Here is a 14,305-nt window from a genome sequence, read left to right on the forward strand (position 1 = left end):
TTAAAAGTGACTTGTGTTCCATTATTAAAGTGGCCAGTGATTCCAAGTCTATGTATGTACAGTGGTTCCTCCTTCAAAAGTTGTGAGCTTACACCGTGGGACTTAGAGGTACCTAGGGTCACGGCGTCATTGCTCCAGACAACCACAAGGGGGAGTTAGAGCACTCATTATGCACTTGGGTCCCAAGGTTTTAATGACACACTTACTCATTCCAGGATTTTTCTTTATTTTTACTAATTTATACATTGTAGAATAATAGTGAAGACATCACAACTATGAAATCAGTTGAAATCAAATTCTTATTTACAAGGGCAGCCCACTCCTTCCTCCCCATCGGGAGATTGAACCTCATACTCCCGTCCGCAAGACACAGGGATTATTTAGCTAAATAGCCCAGTACTGCACTGCCGACCGTCACGTTATACAGCGCTATATTTTACGTTCCATCCTAACAGAAACCCAGAGGGTTTTTCGTTATTTTTTATGGAATAGACACACCATAATATAAATCAAATTAATTAAGCAAGTACCAGTCAAAGTTTGGACACACCTACTCCTTCCAGGATTTTTCGATATTTTTCCTATTTTCTACATTGTGGAATAATAGTGAAGACATCACATCTATGAAGTAACACATATGGAATAAGTTAAGAACAAATTCGTATTTACAAGGACAGCCTAATCCTTCCTCCCGGTCAGGGAATTGAACCACAGTCTCCCGCGTGCCTGCAATATGGAAGAATATTGAATGCTTCTCAAAGATGCCCTCTAGAGGTCAAACTAGCACTAACTCGCATTAACAGAAAAACTGTCTGACAATTAAATTACGTGCCACAGATTGCAGTATGACGCAACTTTTTAAGGAGGAGCCACTGTAGGACAGCAGCCTCTAATGTGCTAGTGATAGCATTTTAACTTCTTGCGTCGAGCAATCCCGGATCCGGGATTCTATTTATAGCCTCAAGCTCATTAGCATAACGCAACGTTAACTATTCATGAAAATCGCAAATGAAATGAAATAAATATATTTGCTCTCAAGCTTAGACTTTTGTTAACAACACTGTCATCTCAGATTTTCAAAATATGCTTTTCAACCATAGCTAAACAAGCATTTGTGTAAGAGTGTTGATAGCTAGCATAGCTATAAGCCTAGAATTCAGACAGCAACATTTTCACAAAAACAAGAAAATCATTCAAATAAAATCATTTACCTTTGAAGAACTTCAGATGTTTTCAATGAGGAGACTCTCGGTTAGATAGCAAATGTTCAGTTTTTCAAAAATATATTATTTGTGTAAGACAAATCGCTCCGTTTTGTTCACGTTTGGCTATGAAAAAAAACTGTATCCAGTTATAGCCTCAAGCTCATTAGCATAACGTAACGTTAACTATTTATGAAAATCGCAAATGAAATGAAATGAATGTGCTAGCTCTCAAGCTTAGCCTTTTCTTAACAACACTGTCATCTCAGATTTTCAAAATATGCTTTTGAACCATAGCAAAACAAGCATTTGTGTAAGAGTATTGATAGCTAGCGTAGCAATTAGCGTAGCATTTAGCGGGCAACATTTGCACAAAAACCAGAAAAGGATTCAAATAAAATCATTTACCTTTGAAGAACTTCGGATGATTTTAATGAGGAGACTCTCAGTTACATAGCAAATGTTCAGTTTTTCCTGAAAGATTCTTTGTGTAGGAGAAATCGCTCCGTTTTGTACATCACGTTTGGGTACCAAAAAAACACGAAAATTCAGTCATCAAAACGGCGAACTGTTTTCCAAATTAACTCCATAATATCGACTGAAACACGGCCTTCCTTTTTGGCCTTCCTTTGACATCGGGTGCTGCAGTTGTCTTAGAGGGCAGATAGTTTGCCAGGCGATGATACAGCCCAACAGGATGCTTGTGGGGGTTTTAGGTGCCAAGCCACATTTCTTAAACCTCCTGAGGTTGAAGAGGACATACGTTCCTGTATGTTATCAGAATCACACCATGAGTTGTTAATCATGAAAAATACAACCCGCCCTTCTTCTTCCAGAGATATATTTATTCCTGTCTGCGCAATGAACTGAGAACCCAACTGGCTGGACGGACTCAGACAGTATATCCCGAGAGAGCCATGTGAAACAGAGTATGTTACAATCCCTGATGTCTCCCTGGAAAGAAATTCTCGCCCTGAGCTCGTCAACTTTATTATCCAGTAACTGAACATTAGCGAGTAATATACTTGGAAGCGGTGGGTGGTATGCATGCCTCCTAAGACAGACTAGAAAACCACTCCGAGCACCTCTCCTCCAGCCTCTGGAATCAGTTCAATTGCCCTGGGGTGTACGAACAAAGGACCCGATTCAGGAAAGTCGTATTCCTTGTAGTGCTGGTGAGTTACTGCCGCTCTGATATTCAATAGTTCTTCCCTGCTGTATGTAATAACACAAAACCATTTCTGGGCTAATAATGTAAGAAATAACACATAAGAAAACAAAATACTGCAATTTCCTGAGAGCTAGAAGCACAGCAGCCCTCTCTGTCGGCGCGATTCTATTTTACTTTGTGCAGGCATGTGTGTCTATGTGTGTGTGTCTGTGTGTCTGTGTGTCTGCGTGTCTGCGTGTCTGTGTCTGTGTCTGTGTTAGACACAGTGGTGGGAAGCCTCCTAGGGTTGGGAAGCCTCCTAGGGTTGGGAAGCTCCCTAGGGTTTGGAAGCTCCCTAGGGTTGGGAAGCTCCCTAGGGTTGGGAAGCCTCCTAGGGTTGGGAAGCTCCCTAGGGTTGGGAAGCTCCCTAGGGTTGGGAAGCTCCCTAGGGTTGGGAAGCCTCCTAGGGTTGGGAAGCTCCCTAGGGTTGGGAAGCTCCCTAGGGTTGGGAAGCCTCCTAGGGTTGGGAAGCTCCCTAGGGTTGGGAAGCTCCCTAGGGTTGGGAAGCTCCCTAGGGTTGGGAAGCTCCCTAGGGTGGGGAAGCCTCCTAGGGTGGGGAAGCCTCCTAGGGTGGGGAAGCCTCCTAGGGTTGGGAAGCCTCCTAGGGTGGGGAAGCCTCCTAGGGTGGGGAAGCCTCCTAGGGTTGGGAAGCCTCCTAGGGTGGGGAAGCCTCCTAGGGTGGGGAAGCCTCCTAGGGTTGGGAAGCCTCCTAGGGTGTGGAAGCCTCCTAGGGTGGGGTCCTCCTAGGGTTGGGAAGCCTCCTAGGGTGGGGAAGCCTCCTAGGGTGGGGAAGCCTCCTAGGGTGGGGAAGCCTCCTAGGGTTGGGAAGCCTCCTAGGGTGGGAAGCCTCCTAGGGTGGGGAAGCCTCCTAGGGTTGGGAAGCTCCCTAGGGTTGGGAAGCCTCCTAGGGTTGGGAAGCCTCCTAGGGTTGGGAAGCCTCCTAGGGTTGGGAAGCTCCCTAGGGTTGGGAAGCCTCCTAGGGTTGGGAAGCCTCCTAGGGTTGGGAAGCCTCCTAGGGTTGGGAAGCCTCCTAGGGTTAAGAAGCTTGTGTGAGAGCAGCAGAGACCTCATTAAGACAGTAGTTGAGTGACTGTGTACCACCCAGTCTCACAAATCCCTCTCTTTTCCCCTGCTTTACAAAGATAATGACAGTAATTAATCCGTTGTGAGGAATTGTTGTCCCTCAAATGCTTTTTGAAGATATTGCACTTAAAGCAGACATAATCAAGGTGTTGGGTTATTACTCCACCCTCACAACTCACTTGGATTGGTATTTTTGTTCAATATAGAGGATAATCTGTCACACTTAAGCACAATATGTTGCTGTCTCTATGCTTGGTAGTGTTATTGAGATTCTACACTATGTTACTGGCTCTATGCTTGGTAGTGTTATTGAGATTCTACAGTATGTTACTGTGTCTATGCTTGGTAGTGTTATTGAGATTCTACAGTATGTTACTGTGTCTATGCTTGGTAGTCTTATTGAGATTCTACAGTATGTTGCTGTCTCTATGCTTGGTAGTCTTATTGAGATTCTACAGTATGTTACTGTGTCTATGCTTGGTAGTGTTATTGAGATTCTACAGTATATTACTGTCTCTATGCTTGGTAGTGTTATTGAGATTCTACAGTATATTACTGTCTCTATGCTTGGTAGTGTTATTGAGATTCTACAGTATGTTACTGGCTCTATGCTTGGTAGTCTTATTGAGATTCTACAGTATGTTACTGGCTCTATGCTTGGTAGTGTTATTGAGATTCTACAGTATGTTACTGGCTCTATGCTTGGTAGTCTTAGAGAGAGAGAGCGGGAGAGATAAATAGGAGAGAGAGAGAGAGATACATAGGAGAGAGAGAGAGAGAGAGAAATGAATAGGCGGATGAGAGAGAGAGAGAGAGAGAGAAATTCCACAGTGTGCCATCAGAGAGGATTTGAGGTAAATAGGAGAGAGAGAGAGACATTTGAGAGAGAGAGAGGTAAATAGGAGGGAGAGAGAGAGAGAGAGAGAGAGAGACAGAGAGAGAGAGAGAGAGAGGTAAATAGGAGAGAGAGAGAGAGAGAGAGAGAGAGAGAGAGATAAATAGGAGAGAGAGAGAGAGAGAGAGAGAGAGAGAGAGGTAAATAGGAGGGAGAGAGAGAGAGAGAGAGAGAGAGAGAGAGAGGGGAGGTAAATAGGAGGGAGAGAGAGAGAGAGACAGAAATAGAGAGAGAGAGAGGTAAATAGGAGGGAGAGAGAGAGAAAGAGAGAGAGAGAGAGGGAGAGAGAGAGAGAGATGAATTGTTTGTTGAAGACAGTATGTGCAGAATAGAAGTTACTTACTCTCTTCTCACTCAAGTTCTTTGAAGCCGACAAGTTGAAAGGTTAATCATATTAAAGGGATCCTCTGTGATCTCCTGGGGCGGTTATGCAAAAGCTTTTATAAATATTTCACTCACTATTCTACTTTATTAGCATAGCCAATAGGATCTCTGTACGCATGACGCAATTTGAAGTACACACACTCCTCTGTTATTATTCAGTGTTTAATTATTCAGAACTTTTTTATATTGATCTGGTAGTTTCTCCCTATGAGATTAACATGAAGACCGGTTGGCAGTGGGTTTTCACTGCTACTTGCATCGTGCCAGTTCTAGTACCTTATCAAAATGGCTTTTGAACTAAGCACATTTTTTGCGGAGACACCTACTTTGATACGCCACTTAACAGAGGCTTTTATCCAATGCAGCTTAAGTTACAGTTTAGTGAGTACATACATTTATGCAGTGAGCTCCAACAGTATTGGGACAGTGACACATTTTTTGTTTGTTTTGGCTTTGTACTCCAGCACTTTGGATTTGAAATGGTACAATGACTATGAGGTTAAAGTGCAGACTGTCAGCTTTAACTTGAGCTGTAATTTCTAAAACGGTTCACCAGATATGGATGAAAATACCCTCAAATTAAATGTGACAGTCTGCACTTTAACCTCACAGTCATTGTACCATTTCAAATCCAATGTTCTGGAGTTCTCCTTTTGGAGTTCACTGTATGTGCATGCCAGGGGCCGTGGGTGCCATTCCTACATGCCTCGTACACACATACTAAGACTGTGTGTGCTCTACATGGCTCGTACACACATACTAAGACTGTGTGTGCTCTACATGGCTCGTACACACATACTAAGACTGTGTGTGCTCTACATGGCTCGTACACACATACTAAGACTGTGTGTGCTCTACATGGCTCGTACACACATACTAAGACTGTGTGTGCTCTACATGGCTCGTACACACATACTAAGACTGTGTGTGCTCTACATGGCTCGTACACACATACTAAGACTGTGTGTGCTCTACATGGCTCGTACACACATACTAAGACTGTTTGTGCTCTACATGGCTCGTACACACATACTAAGACTGTGTGTGCTCTACATGGCTCGTACACACATACTAAGACTGTGTGTGCTCTACATGGCTCGTACACATACTAAGACTTGTGTGCTCTACATGGCTCGTACACACATACTAAGACTGTGTGTGCTCTACATGGCTCGTACACACATACTAAGACGGTGTGTGCTCTACATGGCTCGTACACACATACTAAGACGGTGTGTGCTCTACATGGCTCGTACACACATACTAAGACTGTGTGTGCTCTACATGGCTCGTACACACATACTAAGACGGTGTGTGCTCTACATGGCTCGTACACACATACTAAGACTGTGTGTGCTCTACATGGCATGGCTAACACCCATCTTTATCAAGCATAGCCATGCGGCACCTTCTGACACATAGTCATGTGGATTTGAATAGAGCTTTAAGGAGAAGCAGAAGTCTGTCTTTGCATTGCTAATGGTAGCAGTGGGCTTCTGGAGGCCTGCTGGGCAAAAGTCAACCCATATCAGGTTTGGAGGTTTATGGTACATACTGTACATTGTGCCTGACTTTCAATGATCCTATTGACACGCAATCTCAGAAAGTGCTAAATGTGGACTACTTTTTTCTGGTTCAGTGATTTACCCTCCGATGCAATTTCATGTCTAATGCATATAAAGTGTTGTTTTCACTCTATTGAGAGAGCGTATCACCACTAGTCTTTGCTATTGCTCTCAGCTATCTACTTCCTTTGCTGATCTAGAATGTATCATATCTTAGTTTTAACCCATGGTATAGCCTGCATACAGATGTAGGGTTGGAATTTGATCACCCTGTTGCAGGAGAACTTTCCTGCAATGTAGGACATTTTAAACTTGTCGTCTATTTGGCTTCTAAAAAGGCTTCTGAAGTTTGTAATTTCCACTTTGAAATGTTAGACTTGATTTGCCCTCACGCAACATGTATCAACTCTTACAACAATGTCCTTACATTTTTTATCCACATAATAATAATTCACATTTTCTGTTGCTGCAGAATTATTTCTGCAAACTGTCTCAAATTAAGATCCTACAGTACATCTGTATGGTCTCTATTGATGTGTATATTTTCCCCACCTGTCTTCACAGTATGGCTTTTTGAAAGGACTTTATTGAAACAAACTCCAGCCAACAAAATGTTAATAGCCTACCAAGCAGAGCTAGTGTAGCCCATAAATAAGCATGAGCTTATGTACATTTGAAATGTTATAACGATCTTTACTTTGAAATGGGGCCGTAGAATCGATATGTTCTCCCTCCACATGACGTTGATACATTCACAACTACTCTGTGCTCTACTCCTGGCTCCAGAGATCACATTGTAACGCCACTGTGCTATTTTAGCTGAATGACAACATTGGGCTGACTGGTTGGTTAGACTTGCCATGCTGCTAATGGTTGTCTATGTACACCTTCAGATAATTCTGATTGGGGTGTGTTATTGGTTCATAGTGTCCTATTGGTCGTTCTCACTGGTGTCTGTGTGCTATTTAGTTACTAGTGTCTCCAGATAATTCTGATTGGTGTATTGCATGATGTCTCCTTTTCCTTATAGGTTAACAGGATTCTCAATCCCTCCACCAGTCACGAGCACGGGGTCCGTCTTCTCCCTGCGTCTTACCAGTGACTTTGCTGTGAGCGCTCATGGCTTTAAATTATACTATGAAGGTAAGTCTCTTCTCCTATTCCCTCTCATTGTTTCTGCTGTTTATCTCTTGTATTCGCTCAGAAAAATGAACAGCAGAGAGACTCCTGTTGGATGGGACGGCTTCTGATCCAGCTGGTGGTTCTGATACTTTGTTCTGATCTGTCAGAGTGTTTTATAAATATGGGTTAAACTGTCTGTGTGAGATCCCACTGTTAGACCAGCTGTTCTCTATAAGGTCCTCATCAGTCCACATCAAACCAAAATTTATCAAAACCAGACACTGTAATGGTCCTACTGGACTAGACAGACATACTGGACTAGATAGACAAACTATACAGACATTCTGGACTAGACAGACATACTGGACTAGAGAGACAAACTGGACTAGATAGACAAACTATACAGACAAACTGGACTAGACAGACATACTGGACTAGAGAGACATACTGGATGAGATAGACAAACTGGACTAGATAGACAAACTATACAGACATTCTGGACTAGACAGACATACTGGACTAGACAGACAAACTGGATGAGATAGACAAACTGGACTAGATAGACAAACTATACAGACATTCTGGATTAGACAGAAATACTGGACTAGACAGACATAGTGGACTATACAGACATACTAGACTAGACAGACAAACTGGACTATACAGACATACTGGACTAGACAGACATAGTAGACTAGACAGACATAGTGGACTAGAGAGACATACTGGACTAGACAGACTTACTGTAGTAAACAGACATACTGGACTAGACAGACTTACTGTACTAGACAGACATAGTGGACTATACAGACATAGTGGACTAGACAGACTTACTGGACTAGACAGACATCCTGGACTATACAGACATAGTGGACTAGCTAGACATACTGGACGTGCAAGGATCTACAGAAAGACAAAAATGGTTTAGAAACTCTGACACACCTACCACCCTCCCCCCCCTTATCACCCTCTACCACCCTTCTCAACTCTACTACCCTCCTCTCATCTACCACCCTTATCTCTTCTACCACCCCCCTCTCATCTACCCCCATCTACCACCCTCCTCTCCTTCACCACCCTTCTCTCATCAACCACCCTGCTCACCTCTACCACCCTCCACCCTCCTCACCTCTACCACCCTCCACCCTCCTCACCTCTACCACCCACCACCCTTCTCACCTCTACCACCCACCACCCTCCTCACCCCTACCACCCTTTCTCCTCTACCACCCTCCAGTTGTCCATCCCTGGGCTAGACCTAGCTAAACGAACTGGCAAAATTTTACAGATCTTGTTTAGGAACTCAGTCGGGGTCTCAATAGTAGAATAAACCAGGTGCAATTTATACGTTTGGTTTTGCCTCAGAATATTTCCTGTGGTTATGTCAGTCACTGACAGTCACTCAATTAGCCTGTGTCACTCTCACTCAGATGTCATATTAAAAACTGCAAACATTTCTCTCCACCCTATTATGGAAAAATGTGTAAAATTGCAGCAAACTTCCTTTCAAACTGCAATATTTTCTTTACGCCCCATAGTAACATTTTCTTTACGCCACATCTGGGGAGAAAACCCTCAACAGTCTAGGGCTCTGACTGCGTGTGTGGCTACGCAGACCCACAAGCCACTGCAGCCCTTTATGATCACTGCACCGCCATCAAAGTTCCCCATGTCTGGTCTAGCCTATACCTAATGACAAATGCTCTTCAAATTGTCAATATGAGCATTTTATTTTGCACAGTTATCAATGAAAGCATTTACATCAAAAAGACAAGACAAGAGCTAAATCAACTACCTAGCTACCTTCCCTTGTTTTGGATGATTGTCTTCTCACTTTGTCATCAACAAATAATTCTACAGACTCGTCTTATCAATCGGAAAAAATACTCTTAAATGTACATATCATAATTACCAACATAAAAATGAATTGTATACTGTTCCTTACCTTAATATTGTTGTCCTGATCTCAATGACAGAGCTGTCAACGTTGCGAAAACCCATTCAGGTCCAATAGAGACAAGACACCACCTGGTGGTAGCACTTTCAGTTTCCATGCCAACACTTACAATTTGCTCACTCCAACCACAGTTTCTAAACCTTACTGTACTGTACTGTCTTTGCTCCTACCAATGACGCATACATTTCAGTCCTCACTGTGGCAATTCAAGATTGCGTTATCTACACCTCGAAAAAACATTGCTCAAATACAAAAAATAGAGATGTTTCTATTTTCCAAGCACATGTTTAGTGTTAGTGGATTGACTACATCTCTTTGCTCAGCTTTGACTTCCCCATTTAAACTGAACAGAAACGCACAAAAGCTTATTCCTCTTAAATTGTGTGCATACATTTGTTTGCAATCCATCCACCTGACAGGTGTGGCATATCAAGAAGCTGATTAAAAAGCATGATCATTACACAGATACACCTTGTGCTGGGGACAATAAAAGCCACTCTGAAATGTGCAGTTTTGTCACACAACACAATGCCACACACGTTTCAAGTTTTAAGGGAGCGTGCAACTGGAATGCTGACTGCAGGAACGTCCACCAGACTGTTACCCAATAATTTAATGTTAATAAATCTACCTTAAGCCACCTTCAATATCGTTTTAGAGAATTTGGCAGTACGTCCAACCGGCCTCACAATCACGAGTAACCACGCCAACCCAGGATCGCCACATCCGGCTTCTTCACCTGCGGGATTGTCTGCGACCACCCACCTGGACAGCTGATGAAATTGTGGGTTTGCACAACCAAATAATTCCTGCACAAACTGTCAGGAACGTCCTCAGGGAAGCTCTTCCGCTTGCTCGTCGTCCTCACCAGGGTCCTGACCTGACAGCAGTTTGGTGTCGTATCCAACTTCAGTGATCAAATGCTTACCAAATGGCCACTGGTACACTGGAGAACTGCTCTTCACGGATTAATCCCGGTTTCAGCTGTACTGGTCAGATGGCAGTTGGTGTCGTATTGGGCGAGCGGTTTGCTGATGTCAACGTTGTGAACCGAGTGCCCCATGGTGGCGATGGGGTAATGGTATGGGCAGGCATAAGCTACGGACAACAAACACGATTGCATTTTATCAATGACAATTTGAATGCACAGAGATACAGTGACAAGATCCTGAGGCCCATTGTTGTGCCATTCATCCGCCGCCATCACATCAAGTTTCAGCATGATAATGCACGGCCCCATGTCACAAGGATATGTACACAATTCCTGGAAGCTGAGAATGTCTCAGTTCTTCCATGGCCTGCATACTCACCAGACAGGGACTGGGGTTGAAAATTAGCCGGCACTTTTACTGAAACGTTGATTAATGTGCACTGTCCCTGTAAAAATAAAATAAACTCAAAAAACTCAACATGTCAACCATTGAGCGTGTTTGGGATGTTTTCGATCGATGTGTACAACAGCGTGTTCCAGTTCTCGCCAATATCCAGTAACTTCGCACAGCCATGGAAGAGTAGTGGGACAACATTCCACAGCACTGACGAGGTGGGGGACAACATTCCACAGGCACTGAAGAGGTGGGGGACAACATTCCACAGGCACTGAAGAGGTGGGGGACAACATTCCACAGGCACTGAAGAGGTGGGGGACAACATTCCACAAGCACTGAAGAGGTGGGGGACAACATTCCACAGGCACTGAAGAGGTGGGGGACAACATTCCACAGGCACAGAAGAGGTGGGGGACAACATTCCACAAGCAAGGAAGAGGTGGGGGACAACATTCCACAAGCACTGAAGAGGTGGGGACAACATTCCACACGCACTGAAGAGGTGGGGGACAACATTCCACAAGCACTGAGGAGGTGGGGGACAACATTCCACAGCACTGAAGAGGTGGGGGACAACATTCCACAAGCACTGAAGAGGTGGGGTACAACATTCCACAAGCACTGAAGAGGTGGGGGACAACATTCCACAAGCACTGAAGAGGTGGGGGACAACATTCCACAAGCACTGAAGAGGTGGGGGACAACATTCCACAAGCACTGAAGAGGTGGGGTACAACATTCCACAAGCACTGAAGAGGTGGGGGACAACATTCCACAGGCACAGAAGAGATGGGGGACAACATTCCACAAGCACTGAAGAGGTGGGGGACAACATTCCGCAAGCACTGAAGAGGTGGGGGACAACATTCCACAAGCACTGAAGAGGTGAGGGACAACATTCCACAAGCACTGAAGAGGTGGGGGACAACATTCCGCAAGCACTGAAGAGGTGGGGGACAACATTCCACAGGCACTGAAGAGGTGGGGGACAACATTCCACAGGCACTGAAGAGGTGGGGGACAACATTCCACAAGCACTGAAGAGGTGGGGGACAACATTCCACAGTTACTGAAGAGGTGGGGGACAACATTCCACAGGCACTGAAGAGGTGGGGGACAACATTCCACAGGCACTGAAGAGGTGGGGGACAACATTCCACAAGCACTGAAGAGGTGGGGGACAACATTCCACAAGCACTGAAGAGGTGGGGGACAACATTCCACACGCACTGAAGAGGTGGGGGACAACATTCCACAAGCACTGAGGAGGTGGGGGACAACATTCCACAGCACTGAAGAGGTGGGGGACAACATTCCGCAAGCACTGAAGAGGTGGGGGACAACATTCCACAAGCACTGAAGAGGTGGGGGACAACATTCCACAGGCACTGAAGAGGTGGGGGACAACATTCCACAAGCACTGAAGAGGTGGGGGACAACATTCCACAAGCACTGAAGAGGTGGGGTACAACATTCCACAAGCACTGAAGAGGTGGGGGACAACATTCCACAGGCACAGAAGAGATGGGGGACAACATTCCCCAAGCACTGAAGAGGTGGGGGACAACATTCCACAAGCACTGAAGAGGTGGGGGACAACATTCCACACGCACTGAAGAGGTGGGGGACAACATTCCACAAGCACGGAAGAGGTGAGGGACAACATTCCGCAAGCACTGAAGAGGTGGGGGACAACATTCCACAAGCACTGAAGAGGTGGGGGACAACATTCCACAAGCACTGAAGAGGTGGGGGACAACATTCCACAAGCACTGAAGAGGTGGGGGACAACATTCCACAGGCACTGAAGAGGTGGGGGACAACATTCCACAGTTACTGAAGAGGTGGGGGACAACATTCCACAGGCACTGAAGAGGTGGGGGACAACATTCCACAAGCACTGAAGAGGTGGGGGACAACATTCCACAAGCACTGAAGAGGTGGGGGACAACATTCCACAAGCACTGAAGAGGTGGGGGACAATATTCCACAAGCACTGTAGAGGTGGGGGACAACATTCCACAAGCACTGAAGAGGTGGGGGACAACATTCCACAAGCACTGAAGAGGTGGGGGACAACATTCCACAGGCACTGAAGAGGTGGGGGACAACATTCCACAGGCACTGAAGAGATGGGGGACAACATTCCACAGGCCATAATCATCAGCCTGATCAACTCTATGAGAAGGAGATGTGTTGTGCTGCAGGAGGCAAGTCGTGGTCACATCAGATACTGACTGGTTTTCTGATCCACTCCTTTTTAAAGCTGTGGCCAACAGATGCATAACTCTATTCCCAGTCATGTGAAATCCATAGATTAGGGCCTAAATTGAATGGTTTCCTTATATGAACTGTAACTCAGTAAAACCTTTGAAAATGTTGCATATTTTATTTATATTTTTTCTCCGTGTATTTATTCTGGGCCCCCAGGCCTATTCATCCACCACCTACCCGCCAGCCTGTCCATCCGCCAGTCCACCATTCTGGGCCCCCAGGCCTATTCATCCACCACCTACCCGCCAGCCTGTCCGTCCGCCAGTCCACCATTTGCTGCCTCCACGCACGGCCTTGATACCCAGTGAAATTTCAGGGTTATACAAATATGCATCAAGCATATCAGGACAGAAGCAAGACAGTCGGTCTCGTTCAATTATCTCTCCAAAATGTGATGGATTCACTGCCTTTTAAATTGTGTAAGCCACCACGGCTTCTGAGAGATGGGAAGGATGTTACCATTTCCACAGCTGTACCAGGGTTTCATTATAGAGTTAGAGTGCTACTGTATAATAATGACAATTAGATCTGCTCAAAGCCACCCCCCCCCCCACACACACACACACAGGCTGTGTTTACATACTGTACAGCTTTCTTGATGTGGGGTTTGACATGGCCAATTAGACCCCAGTCTAATGATAATATGACTTGTTAACCATCATGCTATGTAATGGTTTGTTTATTCCTTTAGACATCCCGTGTGTGACTGTCTTTTCCTGTTAAAATACTGTAATAGCTTCTGATCCATTTAGAGGCATGCAGCATGGATTCAATCATGCACACCGATAAACTCTAGGGGGGAAAAACTGACAACATTTTCTTTGTTTTTCATTGTACCCACCACCCACTGAGACAAGACAGTAAGAAGGTATTTAATGTCTAAGTAGACATTGAAAACTGCATAGCTACACAGCCTACTTGGCATGGGTTCAGATGGTCTTATTCTCTCTCTCTCTGTCTCTGTCTCTCTCTCTCTCTCTCTCTCTCTCTCTCTCCTCATAACGAACTAGCACCTATGCTGCCAGGACTGTATTGATGAAGTGTATTGTATAATCCTCATGCTGCCCACGCATTCACTTCCCTGGCACCCTCCTCTCACACACACACACACACACACACACACACACACACACACACAGACAGACAGACAGACAGACAGACAGACAGACAGACAGACAGACAGACAGACAGACAGACAGACACAAACTAAGTAAACTCACTGCCCCATGCTCTCCACCACCACCACTACCTCCACCTCAACAACCACTACGTCCACCACCTCCAC

The 14,305-nt window shown here is 45.0% G+C and overlaps 1 protein-coding gene across 3 annotated transcripts in view; it reads left to right on the forward strand.

The window, feature by feature from the left end:
- The window catches only part of LOC135551748 (CUB and sushi domain-containing protein 3-like), an 826,047-nt gene that overhangs the window by 179,884 nt on the left and 631,858 nt on the right, over positions 1 to 14,305 (forward strand). For all 3 annotated transcript variants that reach the window (XM_064982949.1, XM_064982950.1, XM_064982951.1), the window contains exon 3: positions 7,370 to 7,482. In XM_064982949.1, coding sequence (XP_064839021.1) covers positions 7,370 to 7,482 — 113 coding nt within the window. The remainder of the gene's footprint in view (positions 1 to 7,369; positions 7,483 to 14,305) is intronic.

This window comes from Oncorhynchus masou, chromosome 13, assembly GCF_036934945.1.
Source record: "Oncorhynchus masou masou isolate Uvic2021 chromosome 13, UVic_Omas_1.1, whole genome shotgun sequence".
Lineage (NCBI taxonomy): Eukaryota > Metazoa > Chordata > Actinopteri > Salmoniformes > Salmonidae > Oncorhynchus > Oncorhynchus masou.